The sequence below is a fragment of the Melospiza georgiana genome, chromosome 12 (genome assembly GCF_028018845.1).
Source record: "Melospiza georgiana isolate bMelGeo1 chromosome 12, bMelGeo1.pri, whole genome shotgun sequence".
NCBI classification, from domain to species: Eukaryota; Metazoa; Chordata; class Aves; order Passeriformes; family Passerellidae; genus Melospiza; species Melospiza georgiana.
This window is the reverse complement of record NC_080441.1, coordinates 7,317,632-7,337,396: the sequence shown is the minus strand read 5'-3', so window position 1 is coordinate 7,337,396 and position 19,765 is coordinate 7,317,632. Positions and strand designations below refer to the sequence as shown.

Here is a 19,765-nt window from a genome sequence, read left to right as displayed (position 1 = left end):
AGTGAAAGCAGAACTCAGTGCAATGCTAAAGCAATTAAACGGGAAAAAAGTCACGAGAGCAGGATGAACACAGTCTACTGGGGAAGAAAAAAAGAAATTAGTCCTCTAAAAGCAACAGTAAAAAACCTGTATGTACTGCATTTGATTTTAAGAAAATGTTAGCAATAATACATATGCTCAGTTGAGTTGCCCAGAAGAATTAGTTTTAAAGAGAAAACAGTTTAAAAAATACACTTAGAAAGCAATAGTATTGTTCTGGTTTATGTACTGTCACTGTCATACAGTGCTGTACTTCCAAATGCTTCAGAGATCACAAAGTGCTCTCCCATCCCCAAAATGAAGCCCAGCAAATTGCTAATGACAACAGTTAAAGCAAGACATGGAAACCAGTCCTACAAATGAACAATGTCAGAAACAGCACTCTGGTTTAACAGCCCTAACCAGGCAGCCAAGTGCAGCTCACAGGCTTGTCCTCCCAGGAGACTCCTCTAAAGAGCCAGGGCAAACCAGGAATTACTAATTACGAGTATCCAAGGAGGACGCAGTGACATTTCTTTGTAAGGCTGGAGCATTTTGTGGCTATTACACTGGCTCTTAACCTCTCATCCCATCACGCAACTCCTATGAGTTCTGTGGTCCCAGCATAAACCCTGGGGCAAAGAGCTGACACTGCAGAATCCCAGCTCTTATCATTAAAGCTAACCGGATGCTGATCTTCAACCAATTTAAGACAGGGCTGATGCAGGGCATGAATTATCTCCCTTCCTGGCAGGCAGCCTCTCCAGGGAAGGGGGCTTTTGATGCAATCAACGGGATGAGCACCATTGTCTTTAACAGGGGTGATTTGGGCCATGAAAGCACCACCCCTGCCAAGTGCAGGGCACACACAACAGGGAGCCTGCAGATTTTGGCTCCACAGCAGCCAGACCAGGCAGCTCTGGAGATCAAACCAAGATCAGACCTGGCAGCACCCCAGGGCACAATATCTGCTTTGACATTTTCAATGCCCTGTGGAAGCCTCCAGGAGCAGGCTGAGGGTGAGCTGCCAGAGGCATAACAGCCAGTACAAACTCCTTCCCCAGGTACTTCAAACTCACAGTAACCTTGCTGTTAACTCCCAGAAAACTTAATTTCAAGACAGACTGCAGTCCTCTAATGTTACCTCTTCTAAAAGCTTACTTTGTGCTCAAGAACAAAAATAAAGTTCTAAACCCAAGGGAATGAAAGGGTTACATGATCTGTGTGTTAGACAGGTCTTAAAGTGCTCTAATGTCTGGGCAACTGGTAAGAAGGGAGAACTGACCTAAAATACCTAAAAATTCCTGTGTGTTTAGGAAGCTTTACCAGTAAACTCAGCTATCGATCAGAGTACTGACCCTTTCAAGCTTGCACACACCTAGAATTTTAACATCTCCTCCAGGTATCAAGAAGAAATTCCAACTAAGGCCAAGTCTTAGCAACATCAATAATGTTCTTTTTAAATATGCCATTATATCATGCTATTAAAGTACTGACTAAGTGAAGCACTTTCAGGTATCCTGTGAGCATCTCTAGCATTAACCACTGTGGAAACAAATATTCTTGGACAACAAAACAACAAAAGGGCTTCAGGATGCCCAACTGCACAAGCTCATCCCTTAACATAAATATTGTTCTGAGACTCTAACATGCACAAATTCAATGAGACTTACTTGCTCATCCTCTAAATCTCAGGTTAATTTCATTTTGACCACCTCCATCCTTGGCTTAAAACCCAAGACAGAGTGCTCTAACAACCTTCAGATGAGGTTACTTTCAACTCATAGGCTGAAAGCAAAGAAACAGTCAGTCCTGCAGGCCATAAGCCTCTTCTCAGCAAACAACACCCAGCAAGATGCAGGTCATTCAATTCAAAGCAATAATTCCCACCCCAGGAAGGCAGAGAAGGTGCAGCTCAGGACACGGCACACAGCTCCCACTGTGGGATGTGGGAACACACAGCCAACTGCAACAAGCAGGGAGTTATCTCAGGGAAAAGGTGATGTTTCAGAAGCAAAACAGGCAACAGTTTCCACTCTCAGGCTTTGCTTAAAGCAGATGCTATTTGATTTTTAAACCCACACCTATATACAGTTAGAGTAAGTGAAAATATCTGTTGACACTTGTGTTACTCAAGAGTCGCTCTAATTATTAACTACAGCTCCAAGACCCATGGTGCCTTCTCCAAAGAACCTGCAGGAACATCTCCGCTACCATTAACAGAAATACCAGTCCTGACCTCAAGGGGACCTGTCTGGGAGCAGCCAGAAGCCTGCAATGCTGCAGGAAAGAGAAAGGTTTGCAGCACATGGGACTGTCCTGCTCCAGCTCCATCAGTCATGGAAATCAGCACACCAACCCACTGCCACCAAAACCCTCTGGACTTCAATGGAGCAGAAAGAAAAAGGCTCAAACTCTACAGGGAAGAGCTGCCTGCTGGTTTGCTTCTTACACCAAGTTGTTCCTCCAGAATCAGCCTGTCCCCTCCAAATTGCTTTTACATCTTACTGTACAAAATGTCTTTTTCTTCTCAAGGAGGCTGGAACATCTCATAGGAACGATGACCAGATTTCACAATATGTGGTTTTGAAGGTTGGTGTTAAATGTGACACTGTAGCTCCAAAGTAATTGTGACTAACCACTAAATCAGCATGTGTAATGGATTCCTCTGAACATTTATAGCTAGCAGTTCCATTATGCTCTAATCTGGAAAATGTCTAAACGACTCTCCACAAAAATTAGATGGGAACATAAATGTCTTGATAAAAACAAGATTCCAGAGATACTCCACTTAACCACAGTGACTTCTAAAACATAATGTCTGGTGCAATAGCATCCATTGGAGTGCAGTCATTTGCTATTTGATTTTTAAACCCATGCTTCAAGACATCAATCTAGAGAGCATCAAGTCTATGTGAAAGGTGAAACAATTAAGAACAAACCTCTGGGACAGTGCTGGGATCTGCAAGGAGAGTGAGTGGCAGCAAAGGAAATGAGGAGCACCAAGGGGCTGCCTGGGAGCTGTGCAGGGAAGCTGCCTCTCCCTGCTGCCAAGGGGTAAGCTCAAAGTCATCCTGTGCTCCTGCATGCTCATCCCTGCACATCATTTGAATGAAAACCCCTCAGTCCACAGGACAACAACACACTGTAAGAACTGTCTGTCCTTGTTCAGGTTCAACCTCTTCCTAAAGCTGTGATTCCCAAACTCTGAAGGTCTGGGGGTAACACAGAGGGAGAAGCACCACCTTAGAGATCTTGTCTGCCCTCTCTTATGCAGAAAATGATGCCAGAAAAAGGCCTTTATGCAATCAAAACCACAATAAAAATAATACAATTAGCTAAGCATACAAGAAGCAGAAGAGGGAAGCATTACTGATTCATTCCATTTTCCTGGAAAAGCTTGAACTGTGCTTGAGCAGAGGACAAGTTGAAATTTCCCATTAGTGAAAAAAAAAAGGAGGGGGGAGGGAAGCTTGTTTAAAGAGAGAAGGGAAAAACCCACTAGTGATCAAGTACAGCACAATAAATTTTACCACAAAACCTCTGCTAGGCAGAAACCCTGCTCCCAGCCGAAGGAGCAGTGGAGCTTGCAAAAAGGCTGCTCATTTAACACAAAAACTGTGTATGAAATAAAAGGCCATAGAGAACCCCAATCTTCAAGCAGGGAGGGAACAGACAATTTTTGTCAATCCTCTCAGAAAATTTTCCTCCAGTCTCCCTGCCTGGGGGGCAGCTGGGAGGGGGGACAGGAGGTGAGGAAGAGGTGGCTGGGATGGGGCTGCTGCAGGTGACCCCAAAGAGCTCGATGGCATTTGCAGCCTGGAGTGGTCTCATCTCACCCTGGGCCAGCAGCACAGGCGTCAGTCTAAACCAGGGACTCAAACACTTCCCCACTCCACTTTCCTGAGCTGTTCTGTGCTCTCCTACACCACAACCAAGGATCAAAGCCAAGTGATTGCAGCACATCCCAGCCCTGCTCCCTGCATTAAAGCGGAGGGTTTTGCTTTTGTCCTTAACAGAAAGGGATGTTTCATCTCAGTTGCTCAAGCAAAGATGAAAAACCTCTTGCAAAATAAAAGAATGTTGTCCACATGAGCTAAAAAGTCTGTCTTCTGCTCCTCACTTCTCCAAACACCCAAGATTGGCTCCCACAGCTATCACACCACAGATTTTAGGATCACTTACACAAGCACAGATCATGCCCTTGTACACAAGTACACAATGTACTCTTCAGCTTCCATAAATCCTACAGTAACCTAAATCCAAAAGAAAGCACATCTCCCAAGTCCTGTAATAGAGCCCAACACAAACTTCCACAAATACAAAAAAAAGGAATGACTTCTGGCAGCCCAGATCTGCAATTCCTGCCTTTGCATTGCACCCCAGATGCCTGCTTCCCCTTTCCATAGGAAATTACATCAGTCCTCTGCTGTAATCAAAATTATTAACCATACCTTATAAGATACAGTCCTACATAGGCAAGGCATCTGTAAATGCTCATGTGTCCAGTGACTGCTGTCTGCCAAGTGCTTGGTGGGAGGAGATGAGGTTCCCACCCCAAAGCTGTTCTCAATAAGAGTCTTGGGAAGCCAAATACATGGAAGTCACAGGAAAGCATTTTGGTAACACCTGCTGCCAAAAAAGAGCAACTCACTTCACAGACTGCGTTACCTTCTCTTGATGATCAGATTTCAGCTTCAGTGCCCATCATCACCATTATACCTCAGGTTTAAACAACCTAACCCTCATTCTAAACACCTAAAGGTACTGGGAACTCACACATGTTCTGAGACACACAAATATCCTTAAAAAGAGTTTTAATCACAAGAGTAAAGAGACCAGAATATCACTTATCTTGATGGACCATTTTATAAGACATTAAATATTTTTACTGTAAGGGAAAAAATAAAGTATGATACTGCACTTTATACCCATAACTCTTCTATGATTACAGAGGTTTATTGCAGGAAGCAATTCACCTTCCTGACATCAGATGATACATGAGGAAAAAGCAGAAGCAAAAATGCTCTGCTAATTTCAGAAAAATAACATAACATGACGGGAAAAGCAAAACCAGCTCTTCAGAGAATAAACAAGAGAACCTTAGATTCCTTAAAAAAAGCCTATAATTGCAATTTCCAAAGCACAGTTAATTTGTAACATTTAATACACAAGTTGTCATCAGCCTTAAACCTCAATTTCCAGACTCAGCTGTACCTGGCAGAGCAGCAGGATGGGCTGAGCACACAATCAAATCCTCCAGCACAACTGCTGAGCCTCCGCAGCCGAGCCAGAGAATCTGCTTATATATTTTACAAATAACCAGATCCCTCCCTAATCCAGGCTCTGAGAAATTTTTATCTCACCATGAGCTCAGTTATTCTTAAGTCCTTTCTGTGTTTTTTTTCTCCAGGCTGCCTGATACACTGACCAATTTTATAAAAAGGATTGGCTGACGGGAGGTCTGGATTCAGGTCAAACACAGTTGGCCTTTTCAGTGCGCTCTTTCAGAGGCTGATGGAAAACGGATTTAAAACTCCCATTTTCACCTGTACCCTCAAACAAACCAGGATGCTGCCCAGGAAAGGCATCTCTTCCTACAGCCTTCTCCTGCAGAGGCCTGGCTGTTACAGAGTCTGAATCAGGTTCTGCTTTTGGTTCTCCAGGTCCCCAAACCAAGGCTGATCTACCAGCCAGGGTGGACAACATCACACGGATCCATCAATTTACCCAACCTCTCCGCAGGTCTTTGGGTCCTGTAACAGGGAATCTCAACTTTCATTGTCTCAGCAAGCCTCTGGACCCTGCACCCTCTGCTTGGTGCACACACAGCTGCAGCCCTGATCACCCCAAGGTACAAAACAACAAGAATTGCGGCATCCCAAACATGAGAGAAAACACTCAAAAGCCCAAGTCTGCAGAGTACACTTTTTGTTTGCCACTCCAAGGCAACAAAACCTGCTGACACCATTACTGAACCCTATTCTGCAAAGCCCTGAGCAATAAATTTAAACACCTTGAGCCTAAGCTTAAGCAATATATTTAAGTACTTTTGGTAGCACAACAGAGTTCAGGCTTGACAAGACATAGTTTGTGTGCCTCTTAAACCTAGTGATGCACAACCTCCTTCTGATCCCATCTCCAGAAATATCAGCACTATTATGTGCTTGCACTTAACTGTCCCAATAAATAAATTTAAAACCATTTATGGCAGATTTTTCCAAAAGCTGTATTGTACCAAACCCCAGGCCACATGCAATTAGCACTTTCATCCTTGCAAGCAACAAAATAGCTCAGTAATTCAAAACACAGGGCAGTGCTAACCCATTTCCTGTACAGTATTTTCTGCTGATTGTATTTCTAGCAAAACTGCAATTTCTTCTTGCACATGGCAACATGTTAACTATACCACAAGATACTGGGTGATAAAGCAGCTTGCAGAACTGCAAGTCAAACTCATCCCCAGCCACTGCCCTCTTGTTCAGCTGTTCTGCATCACTGCTGGCAAACTGTGAGCTCCCATCTCCAGCAGGTATTATCAGCAATGCCCCATAAATCTAACTCAGTAAGGAACTTGTCTCCATCCATAAAATTCTGAGAGGGCTCATATTCCAACCCAGAACACTGCTGACATCCAAAATGCAACCATCAGCATGGAAAGTGAGCCAGTAGAAGGCTGCCTCATCTCAGGAAAGGCAGCTGCAGGTGCAACTACTCTTTTCATTTGTTTTCTGCCTCTTCTCTGGAAATGGGATGAAAAAAAGGCTTTCATAACTCTGCTTTGCCAAACCCATTAGTTGTGTTTATGGGCTCACCTGGGGTCTATCTGAAGCAGGACTGACTTAAATGACAATACAACAGTCTTGCAAATTAACAGAGTTTAAGAGATACAAGGAGCTGACTTCTGAAGGAAGTCTCATGTGAAAGAACTGAAGCTTCTCCTAGGTCTCTGCTGCCACTGTGCCTTCTGATGGTCTGATCCCCTCCACTGTGAGCAGCTGCTGCCTTGACAGACACCAGACAAAGCAGCAGCTTAAAGCACAGCACTTTCATTCCTACTGACTTTGGTCAGGACATCTGGTGTCAGACACCCAAAGTCTCCTGTTTGGAGGCAGATCCTGGCTTTTTTCACTACACCCTCCAGTCAGAGCACCACAAACACACCTTTAGAGCCTGATTAGACCTTACTTTAGAACAACTGTACTTAGGATCTTACTAAGTTATTAATTTCAAAGAGCAAAGTTGTACATTGCTTCATCCATGAAAAGGGGTGAAACCAACATGATGCAAGAGGTCTGGCCTGGAAGCACTGAGTGGTGTGAGCCCACAGCAGCAGCCACATGGACAGGGAGCTTCCCTTTTACCTTCCTGGGAAGGGAAGGGACACCACAACCCTCCCAGGACACCAGCATGTCCAGGCTGCTGTCACCTGTCCCTACAGAACTTTGGTTTTCTATTTAAACACTACAGCTTCCCTAAATTCAAACTGAACACAATATTTCCACTGCCTCTACCTAGGACTAGTCACATATAGGCAGCAAAGTTACTACATGCACCCAGGCTAGGAAATGCTACATCCTTTATTCTATGTGCAGATGGAAAGATATCCTCATGCAAAGAGCTGAATTACACAGACAAGGCAGTGGCTGAGAGGAGATGACAGACTTGGTGATGAAGACAGGACTCATCCCAGGTAGTCTTGGCTTCTCAAATCCCACTCTCATGTTTATGTACCACTTTTCCTTCAAGCTGACCAGAATTAAGCAAAAACATACCACATGAAAGCCAAACAACTGACCTTTATAGTCAGCTGCATTCGAAAGCAAAAATTCTACCTCATATTTTATTGACCTATAGTTATTGGAAATCACCAAAGTAAAAAAAAAACCCCAAACCTACTGAAGTTTTGGCTAAAGATGTGCATTTAGTAAAAGAGAAAATGGGGTGACCATGCCAAGACAAGCTTTTTCTCTTACCAGAGACTGACTTGCAGCACACAAGAATTGAAGGAGTTAAAGACTAATTTATGCCATTTATGTTCTTGCAAGTCACTCAGCTACCATCCAGCAGGCACATCCTGTTGTGTCTGACATTTCCTTGAGGGCTTTTGTCTTCTCCCTTCTCCGTGCTACCACTGCTCTGATTAGATCCAACACCCCCCCAAAGAAAAAGAAACAGCTCTGTGAAAGGCAGAAGCCACAGAACCATCTTCTACAGTTGGTGAAATTAGTTCCAGGAGGAACAAAACCTGCCACTCTTCTGGAAATGCTGCAGGGACAGCCCCCTCTGCATCCTCCATGGGGAGGAGAACCCCCACAGCACCTTCACCATCACAATGAGTTAACTGCTGGCAAAAAACATGATAAAGTTAGTACATGGCAGGTTTTGCTTAAGCAAAGCTTATTCCAAATAACTTTCTCTGAACCCACAGTAAAAAAAAAAAACTCGCTACCTCAGAATGGTTGGGATTGCTCCAGGGACTAACTTTCCCACAGGCCAAAGGAAATGCTCTCCCCTCAGTTACCCTGAAAAAGAAACTCTCAAAAGCAGCTTCTCTGGCTCTGACCAAGGAAACATTGTTTTGCTCAACAGGGGGGGTTAAAATAGTTGCTTTTCTCCGACCTCAAGGAAGGCTGAAGGAAATAATCAGCGGCAGAGAGTGTTTCAGCCACTCGATTTGGGTGTCTGCCGAAGGATCTTACAGTTCAAACAGCACTGAATGAGCAGATTGCCATTGCTGGGAGCTTTGCAATGTTTTAACTTAGCCAAAAAAATGGATTTATGGCAGAATTGATCTTCCAGCTACTCGGACCTCTAAGAGCATCAAAACTGCACAATCCTTTTGATTACAGGAAATTAGGAGCATTTGCTACAAGGATCTCATGAAAGGCATACTCTTCTTCATGCCTTTATGGAGATGTGCAAAATCATTTATGCTGCAAGATTATCTCCCTCGTAGCTGCATATATTTAGTTATATTACATCAAAAGTTTGGCTCCTTCAGAGTTGGATAAGCAGCTGAGAAGCAAGAAGTAACATGATTTGAGTCTCACCCCTAATGGATCTTATGATTTATAGGCCTCTAAAGACTAATGATTTTTTTCAAGACTAAAAAAGAGGAGATTTCACTCAAAGCTGTATATAATAGCTTAAATGGATTCTGTCTTTAAAAGCATGAACAGCTGAGAAAGAAGGCTAAAGTCAGGGAAGAAGAAAGAAAGCTGGTCCTAATTGCCACTTATTCAAAAACATTATCTTGTTATATGCATATATTCACTATCCACCCAGAGATATGGGAGTGGATGCAAAAGGCAACAGCACATTAAGTGTTTAGACTTTCTATTTCCACAAAACCCACCCCACTCGATGTTAAACACAGGTCCCACCCAATGAAAACATATTAAAGGAAATCTACATTGGCTGTTTACATCAGCAGTATGAACTTAAATGCAAAAGAATGGATTGCTTTGGCTTCTTAGTCTCACATTAGCAAATGCAATTATCTTTCATTAATTTTACAGAGTGTTCACAGTAGAAATTAAATAATTTCTTCATGTCTAAGAAAAACTTTACCGTGTTAATTATTCATAAATACCAAAGTCTCCTACTTATTACTCATCACAAATGTGATTCGTTTCAATAACGCCTGAATAACTCGGTGCTACCCTATTAGTCCCAGAACACAATGTACAATTGCCAGCATCAGCAAGTCAATCACAAACAATAATCCACGCTTGCCAGCTGCCAAGGAAGAAGAGGAGGAGGAAGGAGGAGGCAGGAATGGCATTTTCCCCCCACCCCAGTCACTGTGCTGCCTCCCTCATCCCATAGAGAAGGAGAGTCCCACATCTCCTCTCCTTATCAGCTTTGCTGCCACCCAAAATGCTGCAGAGTCAGGCACTGCTCAGGCAAGAATTCCATCCCCAAACTGGGAGCAGCGAAAAAGGCTCCCAAGGGATGAAGGCAGCAGCTGGGGATGCTCCACAGCTTTGCTTCCCTGCCTATTTGCATCTGGGCAGGCAGCTCTCCAGCAATGGGAATTAACTGATCGAGAAGGGAAAGGAGATTAATCCTCACAAGTATGTAAGGAGCCTACAAGGATAATTCCAAAAATGGCTGAGGGCTGCTCACCCACAGTAATCCCTGCAGAGTGAAACAAAGCCCAGGCACCATTGCTGCAGCAAAGTGGTTAAATAAGGGAATTACCCAGAGTTTTGTGCCTGGCCGCTTGGCTGCTCAGCTGGTTGAGCTTATGGGAGGGGAAGGGATGACTGAAAAGTTACTGCAGGAATAAAATAAGCTGAATATGCTGGAGTTACAAGATTTTGTATTATTTCTTCAGTAACTTAAAAAAGACAAACTTGTCCACATCACCAAAATCTTAGAGTTGCACCAAATCACAAACACATATATATATACACATATAATTTTTTTCCATTAAAATGTCAAGAAAACCTTTGACACAAGGTTCATTTGACATGGGTTCCATCCAGCCCAGTTGTCCTGCCCTTGGCTGCACTTCCCAAAGCCTATGTCTTCTCAGAAAGACCCATTCCAACATCCCATTTTCAGCCACATATCAATGATTTTTGCTTTCTAGCAAGTTACGTGAGCTAATTTGGGCCGAAGCCGTACAGAAATGCTGCCTTTATTATTACAGTTGTGGAGAAAGTAAATTAATGCAAAGGATTGCACACAGAGGCCTAATCCATTTGAGGTAAATCAATGCATTGCACATTTAAATTGCCCTGCTTTCCTTCAGAAAAGTACATTGAAGTGATTCATTAGGCACTGAACTGCTCACAGAAACAGACCAATTCTCTTAGGCATGCCAGTGCATCTCTGCTAGTTAAATTTAAAAAGCAATCAAATCTACTAATAAGTCCTTTTTGCCGACATTTACATCAGTAGAGAACATGATTCCTGACAATTCAGATTAAATAAATGAAGCACAAATTAATCTCAGTTAATATGTCTCAGAACCAACGCTTGACTTGTTAAACTTAAAAATCTGTCTTTTAATAAAAATAACTTATTGGTAACGCCTGACTTCCAAGCGCCTTTGATAACCTTTATTAAAGGTTATAAAGTTATCAAGAGGGATCACAAGGCACAATCTGTGTCTATTTTAATACAGTCAAAGCATTTATTTATAGTTTAATTTGAATATTTATAAATTCCAAAAGAAAAATTAACAGAAAAGTACCCTTTTAATAAAAAGTTATCAATTCTTAGTACAGCAGCACCATGCCACAGTGTTCAAATTCCCACTCTCTTCTTTAGGGAGGATCAGCTCAGATAACATATGGAATAAACAATTTAAGGTATAACACCTGTGCCTCGTATCTTGCTCTACTGCAATCACTGGGGGTTATTCCTGCAATAATTAATGCCTTCCCTCTACCCACAAGAAATTCTCAAATTTCAAGTTAAAGGCAGTATGAAACATATACTTTCAAATAACTGGAAGTAAATTTGCACCTTATTAAAGACTTAGAGAACTGAAGAGACCTAATATGAAAAATTATTTTTTAATCCCTTTAAGAAGTCCAACCCTTTATCTGCAAAACCAGCAATATCAATTTAGAGAGCTTTACAAGTCCTACAGTCCAAATCTAAAAAACCCATGAACTTAAGTTTATAACCAAGCCTTTCAAGGTTAGTCCTTGTAATGGGATTAGGTGAAAGAAACACTTGTACTTATGAAAATAGTGCCCTGCCCTACTCCTCAAAACCCATTTTTCACTCTGTAGGCTGGGCCACTGCTCATATTGCTTTGGTCCCAACAGGTGCCATGCAGGAAAATTCAGCTGCTGGAGGTGCAGGTTTGTGGGTGGCAAGATAGCAAATCCCACCCTGCAACCAGCAAGCTGAAACAAGCAGGGGCATCAGGAAATCTTGCTGATCAATGAAGCAGCTTAGAGCCACTCGGGCCTGGCAGCATCTCTGCAAAAGCTCTGGGTTTTGGGTTTTTCGGTTGTTTGTTGTTTTGGGGGTTTTTTTGGTGGTTTTGGTGATTTGTTGTTTTGGGGTTTTTTTGCCTTATAATTGTTGCTCAGTTTTCCTGGGGAGTTTCGTGATGTGTATTTCAAGGGCAGGCCCCCTCCTGGTGCTCTGGCCAGAGGCCAAGTTCCAGCAGGTCACCCCATCTGCTCACTCACCCTCCAGCTCAGCTGGGCTGCTCCCCTCACTCCCCGAGGAGCCCCCAGGCTCCACCCCAGCACTGGGGGACTCTATCCTGGGAAATGGTGTCTGCTCCACCAGCTCCAGAGGTTCTGAATTGTCCTGCTCCTGCTGCGGCCTACATTGTCCACCCAAAGTCTTGGGGCACCACGGGACCCTAAAGCATCTCTTCAGCCTACAAGGGGTTTAGTGCTGATCTATGGGGCTTAACTATTCCCCAGCTTCCACCACTGCAGGTGAAACACTGAGTTCATCCACTTGCACAGCTATGTAACACCTCTGCAGCAGGGAGAGGCACACTCAAAGGCTGCTAAGAACCAAATCCTACAAATGAATTTTCTCTCCCTTGGCAGTGTTATGGATGGTTTCCCCCTCCACACCAAAGCAGTTCACTGGGAAGCTGTTATCAAGACCTTTGTAGCTACCTACACACTGCACCATAACAAAAACTCACTGTGGGAAAACTAAACACTAAACTAACCCCACCTCAGTTAGAGCCAGTAGTGCAGAGCTCAGAGTAGATGACTCCACATTTTCAAGAGCACATGGATTAATCTGTTCAGCCAACAGAGACACACACTGTGTTTCCAGTTTGCTAGGAAATGTTTCAACCCTTTTTTTTCAGGTTTTTGTAAGACTCAGCTTGGAAGGGTTGCAGTAACACGCAGGGACAAGATAAGAACACCCATGCATTGCCAGCAGCCTCTGCCCCACATCACAGCAGCCTGGTGCCAACATCAGGCCTCCCAAAAAGCCTGGTGCCAACATCAGGCCTCCCAAAAGCCAGCAGGCACCAACCTGGTCCAACAGGCTTGTACCAGCAGCACAGTTTCCTCCAATCTCAGACTTTCTGGCTCCAGAGGCAGCTCTACAAGCTCGTTCTCCTTTCAACAGGGAACATCTCCTTCCTTTGATGCCACCCAGGAGGAACATCAAATACAGCCTGACCTTCAACCACAAGCACATCTCTCACCCGAGGAGGAGACAAAGCCATGACACCACTTAAGAATCCTAGTACCTGTTTTTGCTCCTATGTCTCATTACAGTTTCCTGTCTAACCCCAAGGCCTTTTGTTTCTTGCAATGGTGCCACTGGATTTACTGCTATAGACAACTTCAGTAGACACTTCCCATAATAATTAGCCAGAGCTGAGAGAAATCTCAGTCCTGTGATGCACAGTTACTTTGGATGCCGCCTCTACTCAGTGTGCCAAAAGCTTTGAGGCTTCCACAATCAATCAAGTGACCCAAGTCAGTCACTCATGACCAGGAAAAAGCACATTTCTCCTTTCTCACCACTGGTGCCAAGAAGCTGAGACAAACCCCTCCTTTCTGCCACCACCATCAGCCCATTCCACACACCTCCCAAGTGGCAGATCCAGAGCACAGAAAACATCAATTTTGCCTATACCTTCCCCCTTCCCTCTTCTGTAATTTCTGGATGCTGCAGTGGTGAGCAGGGCTGATGGAGCAGGCTACTAACAGAATGAAGAGCAGATACTGCAGGATGACTGCTGCAGGCAGCAAGGTTGTCATGTGTACACCCTCCAGGCTGATCCCATCCCACCCTGGCACAGAGATCTCTGTACCTGGTGCTGAGCATTGCATGGTCCAGGACAGAGCTTCCTCTAGAGTAACAAAGACTCAACTTTTAAAGAAAACAAGAGGCCCCTAGAGACCAGCCCAGTAACCAGCAATCTGACAGGCAGGCTCGCCACACCTGAAAAGACAAACACCTGTGCAAAGTAATCACACATAGGTGCAAGCTAAAAGGTTTGATGGAAGATTTGGTTATTTCCAGACAAGGCTACGCAGCCCCAAGACAGTAACTACAGACTGCTCGATGCAGCTGCCAAGGAGTTCAAATCACTCTTACAACAGGTCTCACTTTTCAATCACCTCAACTATAAATGCCTTCTCTGTAAATTCCTACCCTTATCAAGACAAGGTTCGCTTGAGAAAATTCTTCTCTGCTCCTGATAGAATTCTTCTCCCTGCCCTCACAAGGCTCCCCAAATGGGCCCTGCACTCCTCCAAGCTGCTTCCCCTTCCCTCAGGGCTGTGAGCTCCTTTCCCTTCCCGCCAGCACACATGACCCAGGATGGTCAGGCCTCCCTCTAAAAACCTCAGGAATAGCCAGGCTGACCTCACCTGGAGCCAGCACGGCTCCCCAGCTTAGACACCCCCATCCTACACCTACTGCTGCTCTGAAAGCAGCTTCTATCTGCCCAGAAAGGGCTTAGACTTCCAGTCTGCTACTGGCAGTAGGTAGAGCTGCTAATTAACCAGTTGTCAGCTGAACCACCGCTAAATCGAGAGCACAAACTAAAATTAAAGATGAGTTATTAAAATGGGCAGAAAGACTTGAAAGGACTATTGTTCATTTAAGAACTTCTCTTCCTGTATTTTTTAAACATTTAGAAATTGCAGTCCAAATAATTGCTTGTCAAGACATTTTTTTGGAGAATAACTGTAGCTATTCAGCAAGCTGTGTAATTAGGTTATTAAAAGTATAATATCATTTGGAAGGCTTTGAGAGAGTAGACCTCTACCTAACACAAAATCATCAAAGCTTCATTTTCCTCCCTCTCTCCTGGCTTCAATCCCAAACCACAAGTCCCAGCGACCTCTCAGAAGTCAGCTGTGACAGCAGACATTGTTTATAGAATGAGAAGCCATCACTCTGAACTCCTGAGCAAGAACATGCACTGCTCCCATTCCAACTCAGGAAAGCATGTCTGGCATCCAACAAAGGAAAAAAAATACAAAGCCAAAAGCTGCAGACAAAGTCCCAGCTCTCTAAGCCTGATGCTCCCTTCCCCCTCAGGTAGTGGGTTCAGGACAAGGAGCCTCCCCTTTTTCTGGAGAGCACAGCTAACACCAAAGCACAGACAGGAAAGGAAGGAAATCCCTGACCCACAGGTACAACACTGCAGGCCAGGCCCATCTCTGGAGGAAGAGGAACACTGGAAGCAGTACAGCAAAACAGAGCACATGTTATGTGATTTACATTTCTGCTGACAAACAACATGTTTATAGGACAGGTAAAATAAACTGCATAGCTGCAAGGCTCAGCAGCCTGAAACCAGGAGAATAACAGATCCAGAGGGCAAGGAATTGGTCCTGATGTTAGCAAATGGGATGTCACAAAAATTAGACAATTAAAATTTAAAGCAGTAGGGAAGACAAAAGAGCAGGAATCACAATAGCCAAGTCTGATGAAGAGCTGCTCCTTGGGTACAGGACCATAATGATGCTAAGCATTTTTCTACTAGATGGCAGTGTAGTGTCACACTATATGAAAGGAATTCTAGAAAGAAATTGCTTTGTATTACAAGTGAATCTGTGCTTAGACTTGACTTCAGATAGCATGATATATAACAGCAGCCTCTTTGTAAAGGGATCTGCCGTTAGTCTCAGTGCAATAGGAGTGATACTCTAGTTTCTAAATTCCCACAAAAGAAGGGGAAAAGACGCTGAAACCCTGAGCAGTTCTGCTACACGGTACGGCCACAGACAAGCTCCTGAGTCTGTTACAACCGAAGGTGGGCTCTGATCAAAGAGCTCTGGGAGAGGGGGAAGCAGGTCCTCACTGCTTCTCAAAGGCAGGGGCAACTTTTAGGCAACACCCTTGCTGTGGTCAGGGGAGGTTGGCAACTTCGAAGACCCAGGGATAAAAAGAGAGCAGTGCCACTAAACCCAAAATGCAAGCAAAAAATGGTCAAGGTTAGGGCTGAAGAACAATGCAAATATTTGCAGTAACTCAGCCATAACAGTAACCTCTACTTTGCATGGCCGCCATCCTGAAGCCAAACTTCAGGTACCAAGAAGATACCGCGGCTCACCAACATCCCAAAACCAACCAATTAATTCTTGGCGCACCCTGGAGCTGCAGGAGCTCCGTACAGCCAAAGATGGAAAAGCTCTGGGGGAAGCTCGCAGGCAGCCGAACGAAGCACCGTCCCTCTTGCGAGAGCCGCTCGGGGGTCCCCAGGCTGCGGGGCTGCCAGGCCTGTTCCTGTGTCACCGGGCTCATCACCCCCGGCCCGCGGTCACAACCGCGACAGTCGGCGGGACATCGCTTCCATCACCCTTCCATCACCCCCCTGCCGGCGGAGCGGGGCAGCTTTGCCCGCTGTGCAGAGCTCGGGGCACGCTGTGCCCACCCCGCGGTGCCAGCCGCTCCGTGCCGGGATGCCGGGCTCACACCGCGTCCCCCTCCCGCCGCATCCCCGGCACGGCTGCGCCCCGCGGGCCATCGCCCGTCCCGCCGCCGCGGAGCGCAGGGAGCCCCCCGGGCACGGCCTCACCTGGAGGGCCGGAGCCGCACCTCCTTCTTGCTGTCCACCACGGAGGGCACGCAGTTGGTGAGCTCGGTCCAGTCGGCGTGCAGCCCGCAGCTCCAGCCGGTGGAGAAGCGGGAGAAGAGCCAGGTCTCCCGCTTGCCGGGCCGGTGGCAGGTGCACTTCTTCTGCCCGGCGCGGCACTCGCAGGGCTGCTCCAGCTGGATGTTGCGGACCAGGTGCCGCCCGAAGGTGGTGCCGCCCGTCTTCTGGATGTGCAGGAACACGATCAGGTCGTCGCCCTTGATGTTGAAGTCCACCCGCCGCAGCAAGTCGTCGGCGGAGAAATTGAAGCGGGGAACGAAACGCGCCGGCGTCTCGTCCTCCGCCCGGTACGGGTCGGCGGCGGCGGCGGGGCTGAGAGCGCGGAGCCGCAGCAGCTGGCACTCGGTGCCCGGGCAGACGTACTGCAGCACGATCACGGCGAAGAGGAAGAGCATCACCAGCGCCAGCAGCACCTTGTGGGACCGGTCCTCCATCGTCGCCGGGAGCGCCGCGCATCGCCGCCGCCGCCCCGCTCAGAGCCTCCGCAGCCGCCGCCGCCTCCGCCGCGGCGGGACCCGCGCCGCCGCCATCGCCCGCCGCTGCCCACGGCCCTTCCCGGCAGCCCCCGCGCCCGGCCCCGCCGCTCCTCCGCCCGCCCCGCCGCGGCCGCGCCCCCTCACGGGCCCGCCCCGCCCCCGCCGGGACCGCCCCGCGCGGCCGCTCCCGCGACGGTACCGGGACAGCGCCGGTACCGCCTCCTCCCCCCCACCGGCACCGCCCCGCGCGGCCGCTCCGGCCCCGGCACCCGGACAGCACCGGGACAGCACCGGCACCGCCCCCTCCTCTATCCCCGGGACCCTCCTCTATCCCCGCGCGGCGGCTCCGGCACCGGGACGGCACCGGGAGCGGGACTGGCACCGGCACCGCCCCGCCCCGCCAGGCCGCTCCGCACCAGCCCCGAGAATGGGACGGGGAATGGGACCGGCACCGGGACTCTGACTTCACCGGCAACGGCGCCAGGACTGGGATCATACGGGCACCGCGCTCCACGCACGGACCGGGACCTGCGGCCGCACCGAGTGTGCTCTGAGCGTGGCCGGCCCAGGGCGCTCCGGGATGCTCCGTCCTGCTGTGCCCGCGCCGGAGCGAGCGGCGGCCCCAGGAGCGGTGCCGTGCCCCGTGCCCGCCGTGCCCGCGGGGCGCAGACGGACGGGGCCATTCGCAGGGAGCGGCCAGGTCACGGTCAGCGGCCGCGGAGTCACCGTCCCGCCCGCCCAGCGCGCCCACACACACACACACTCCCATCCTCACCCATACACACACACACACACACACACACACACACACACTCCCATCCTCACCCGTACACACGCACACACACACACACACACACACACTCCCATCCTCACCCGTACACACGCACACACACGCACACACTCCCATCCTTGGGCACCGAGCTGTCCGCTCTCTCTCCGCCCCTCGCACCAACACCCCGTGTTTTGGTTTTGTTTGGGGTTTTTGGGTGCAGAGGTAGCACACTGACTGCTTTTCTTGACGCCCCAAGTGGTTTCTGTTGTTTCAGGTGGCAAATACCTGCGCTATCTCTGTCAGCATATTTCAAAACCTCTCTGCGCAAGGAGAGTGTTCTGTAAATAAAACAATAACAACAAGGACTCTGTGGATTTATCTCTGATTACAGTCCTGTGTATATTTGTATGCAAATGTTGTTTAGCCCTCCAGCTGCTGGTGGCTGTTCAATGAGGCCCGTGGGTGGCAGCACATGGGTGCTCACCCCGTGTTCACCCCGTGCCCTTGCACAGGGACACATCCCCACACCATGTACCAGGACCTGGCAGGGCCATAGAGCACAACATAGTGAGCCCCTCAGGCTTTACTTTCCCTCTTGGTGCAACTGATGTTGAGGCAATTAATGCCTGTGGCGACTGCAGCCTTGCAAGAAAAAAAGCAATAATAAAAAGAAGAGGTTTCTAGCTAAAGGAGGTTTTCACCCCATCTCCTGTCAGTGTCCTGTCCTTCCTGGAAAAGCAGCTGGGGCAGGACCATGAGTTTGGACACCCCCAATTTGATTGATTGCTCCAATATTTAACTGATGTTACACAGGAACACCCAATCTCAGGCAGGGCTGGAAATGTCTGAGCTTCTCCTTCCCCTCCCCATCACAGCACCTCAGCTTTTGCTTCCCTGTCCCTTGTGATGCCTCTGCTTCTCTGCCCGGCCAATCAGCCTAGAGCTGAATTTTCTATTATGCACAGCAGGCAGCAAAGAAAATAGTTTGTAAACAGTCTTCCCAGACCTTTATTAATCATAAAACCTAAAAATAAAAAGACTTGCCTTCTTTTTCCCCTCCTCTCAAGCAATTCTCTCTAAATAATTTCAGCAGGTACATGTGGTGTTTGGAGGTGATTTCGTTACGGTTTTCATCCTTGAGCAACCTCTCCTATCTTCTGTATTTTTTCCAGTTGTCCACAATATTTTGAAAACATTTACACTCACAATAATAGGCAATTTTATCACAAAGATTCTAGGCATGAGAACTACTGAGTTCATTTACTTCCATTTGGATCTTCAAAATGAATGGATTGCACCATTTAATGAAAACTCAGTGTTCTGAAATTCAAGCCTTAAAATTATAAAGATGTTTCTGTGCTTTATATCCATCGCTCTCTCACAGTCATTCATATTAAAAATATTTGCCTCGAGTTTTATTTGTTTTACATTATGAAATAACAAAGATGCGTGGTGAGTTAAAAGCAATCCTGAATGCTAATACCTGGGAATTAAATGGAGAGGATAACAATGGCCCAATGTCTACATTAAATTAATATATACTATAAAAGATATGATGCATACTGGGTTGGTGTTCCCAGCAGAGCCATTATTTTGGAATGGGCTAAACAAACAATGATCATCCTTTCAGTAATGAGTGATGGTCTCCAGTCTGCTGCCTTCTCACTCACAGTATGTAAATGATGCTCTCCAGCTTTGATCCAGGGACCCAAAACATTTGCTTAGGCACTAAAGAAATGAAAATTGCTCTGAACTAGATAAAAGTAGGACAGAGCAGAGCTGTTAAGGTTTCACAGCACGGGCAAGATTCGATGGCTGGCAGGGCAGATGGTTTAAGCTAAGAGGTCAAGCAAAAGCACTGAGCACCTAGTAACAGCAGTGAAAAAAAAAATCTCCACCTCCTTCTACACACACAGCATCCCCAGACAG

At 46.8% G+C, this 19,765-nt stretch overlaps 1 protein-coding gene across 1 annotated transcript in view; it reads right to left on the bottom strand.

The window, feature by feature from the left end:
• Positions 1–17,080, bottom strand: part of HS6ST2 (heparan sulfate 6-O-sulfotransferase 2) — a 125,519-nt gene extending 108,439 nt beyond the window's left edge. The window contains exon 1 of the mRNA XM_058032596.1: positions 16,511–17,080. Coding sequence (XP_057888579.1) covers positions 16,511–17,022 — 512 coding nt within the window. The 5' untranslated portion in view covers positions 17,023–17,080. The remainder of the gene's footprint in view (positions 1–16,510) is intronic.
• Positions 17,081–19,765: the final 2,685 nt, after the last annotated feature.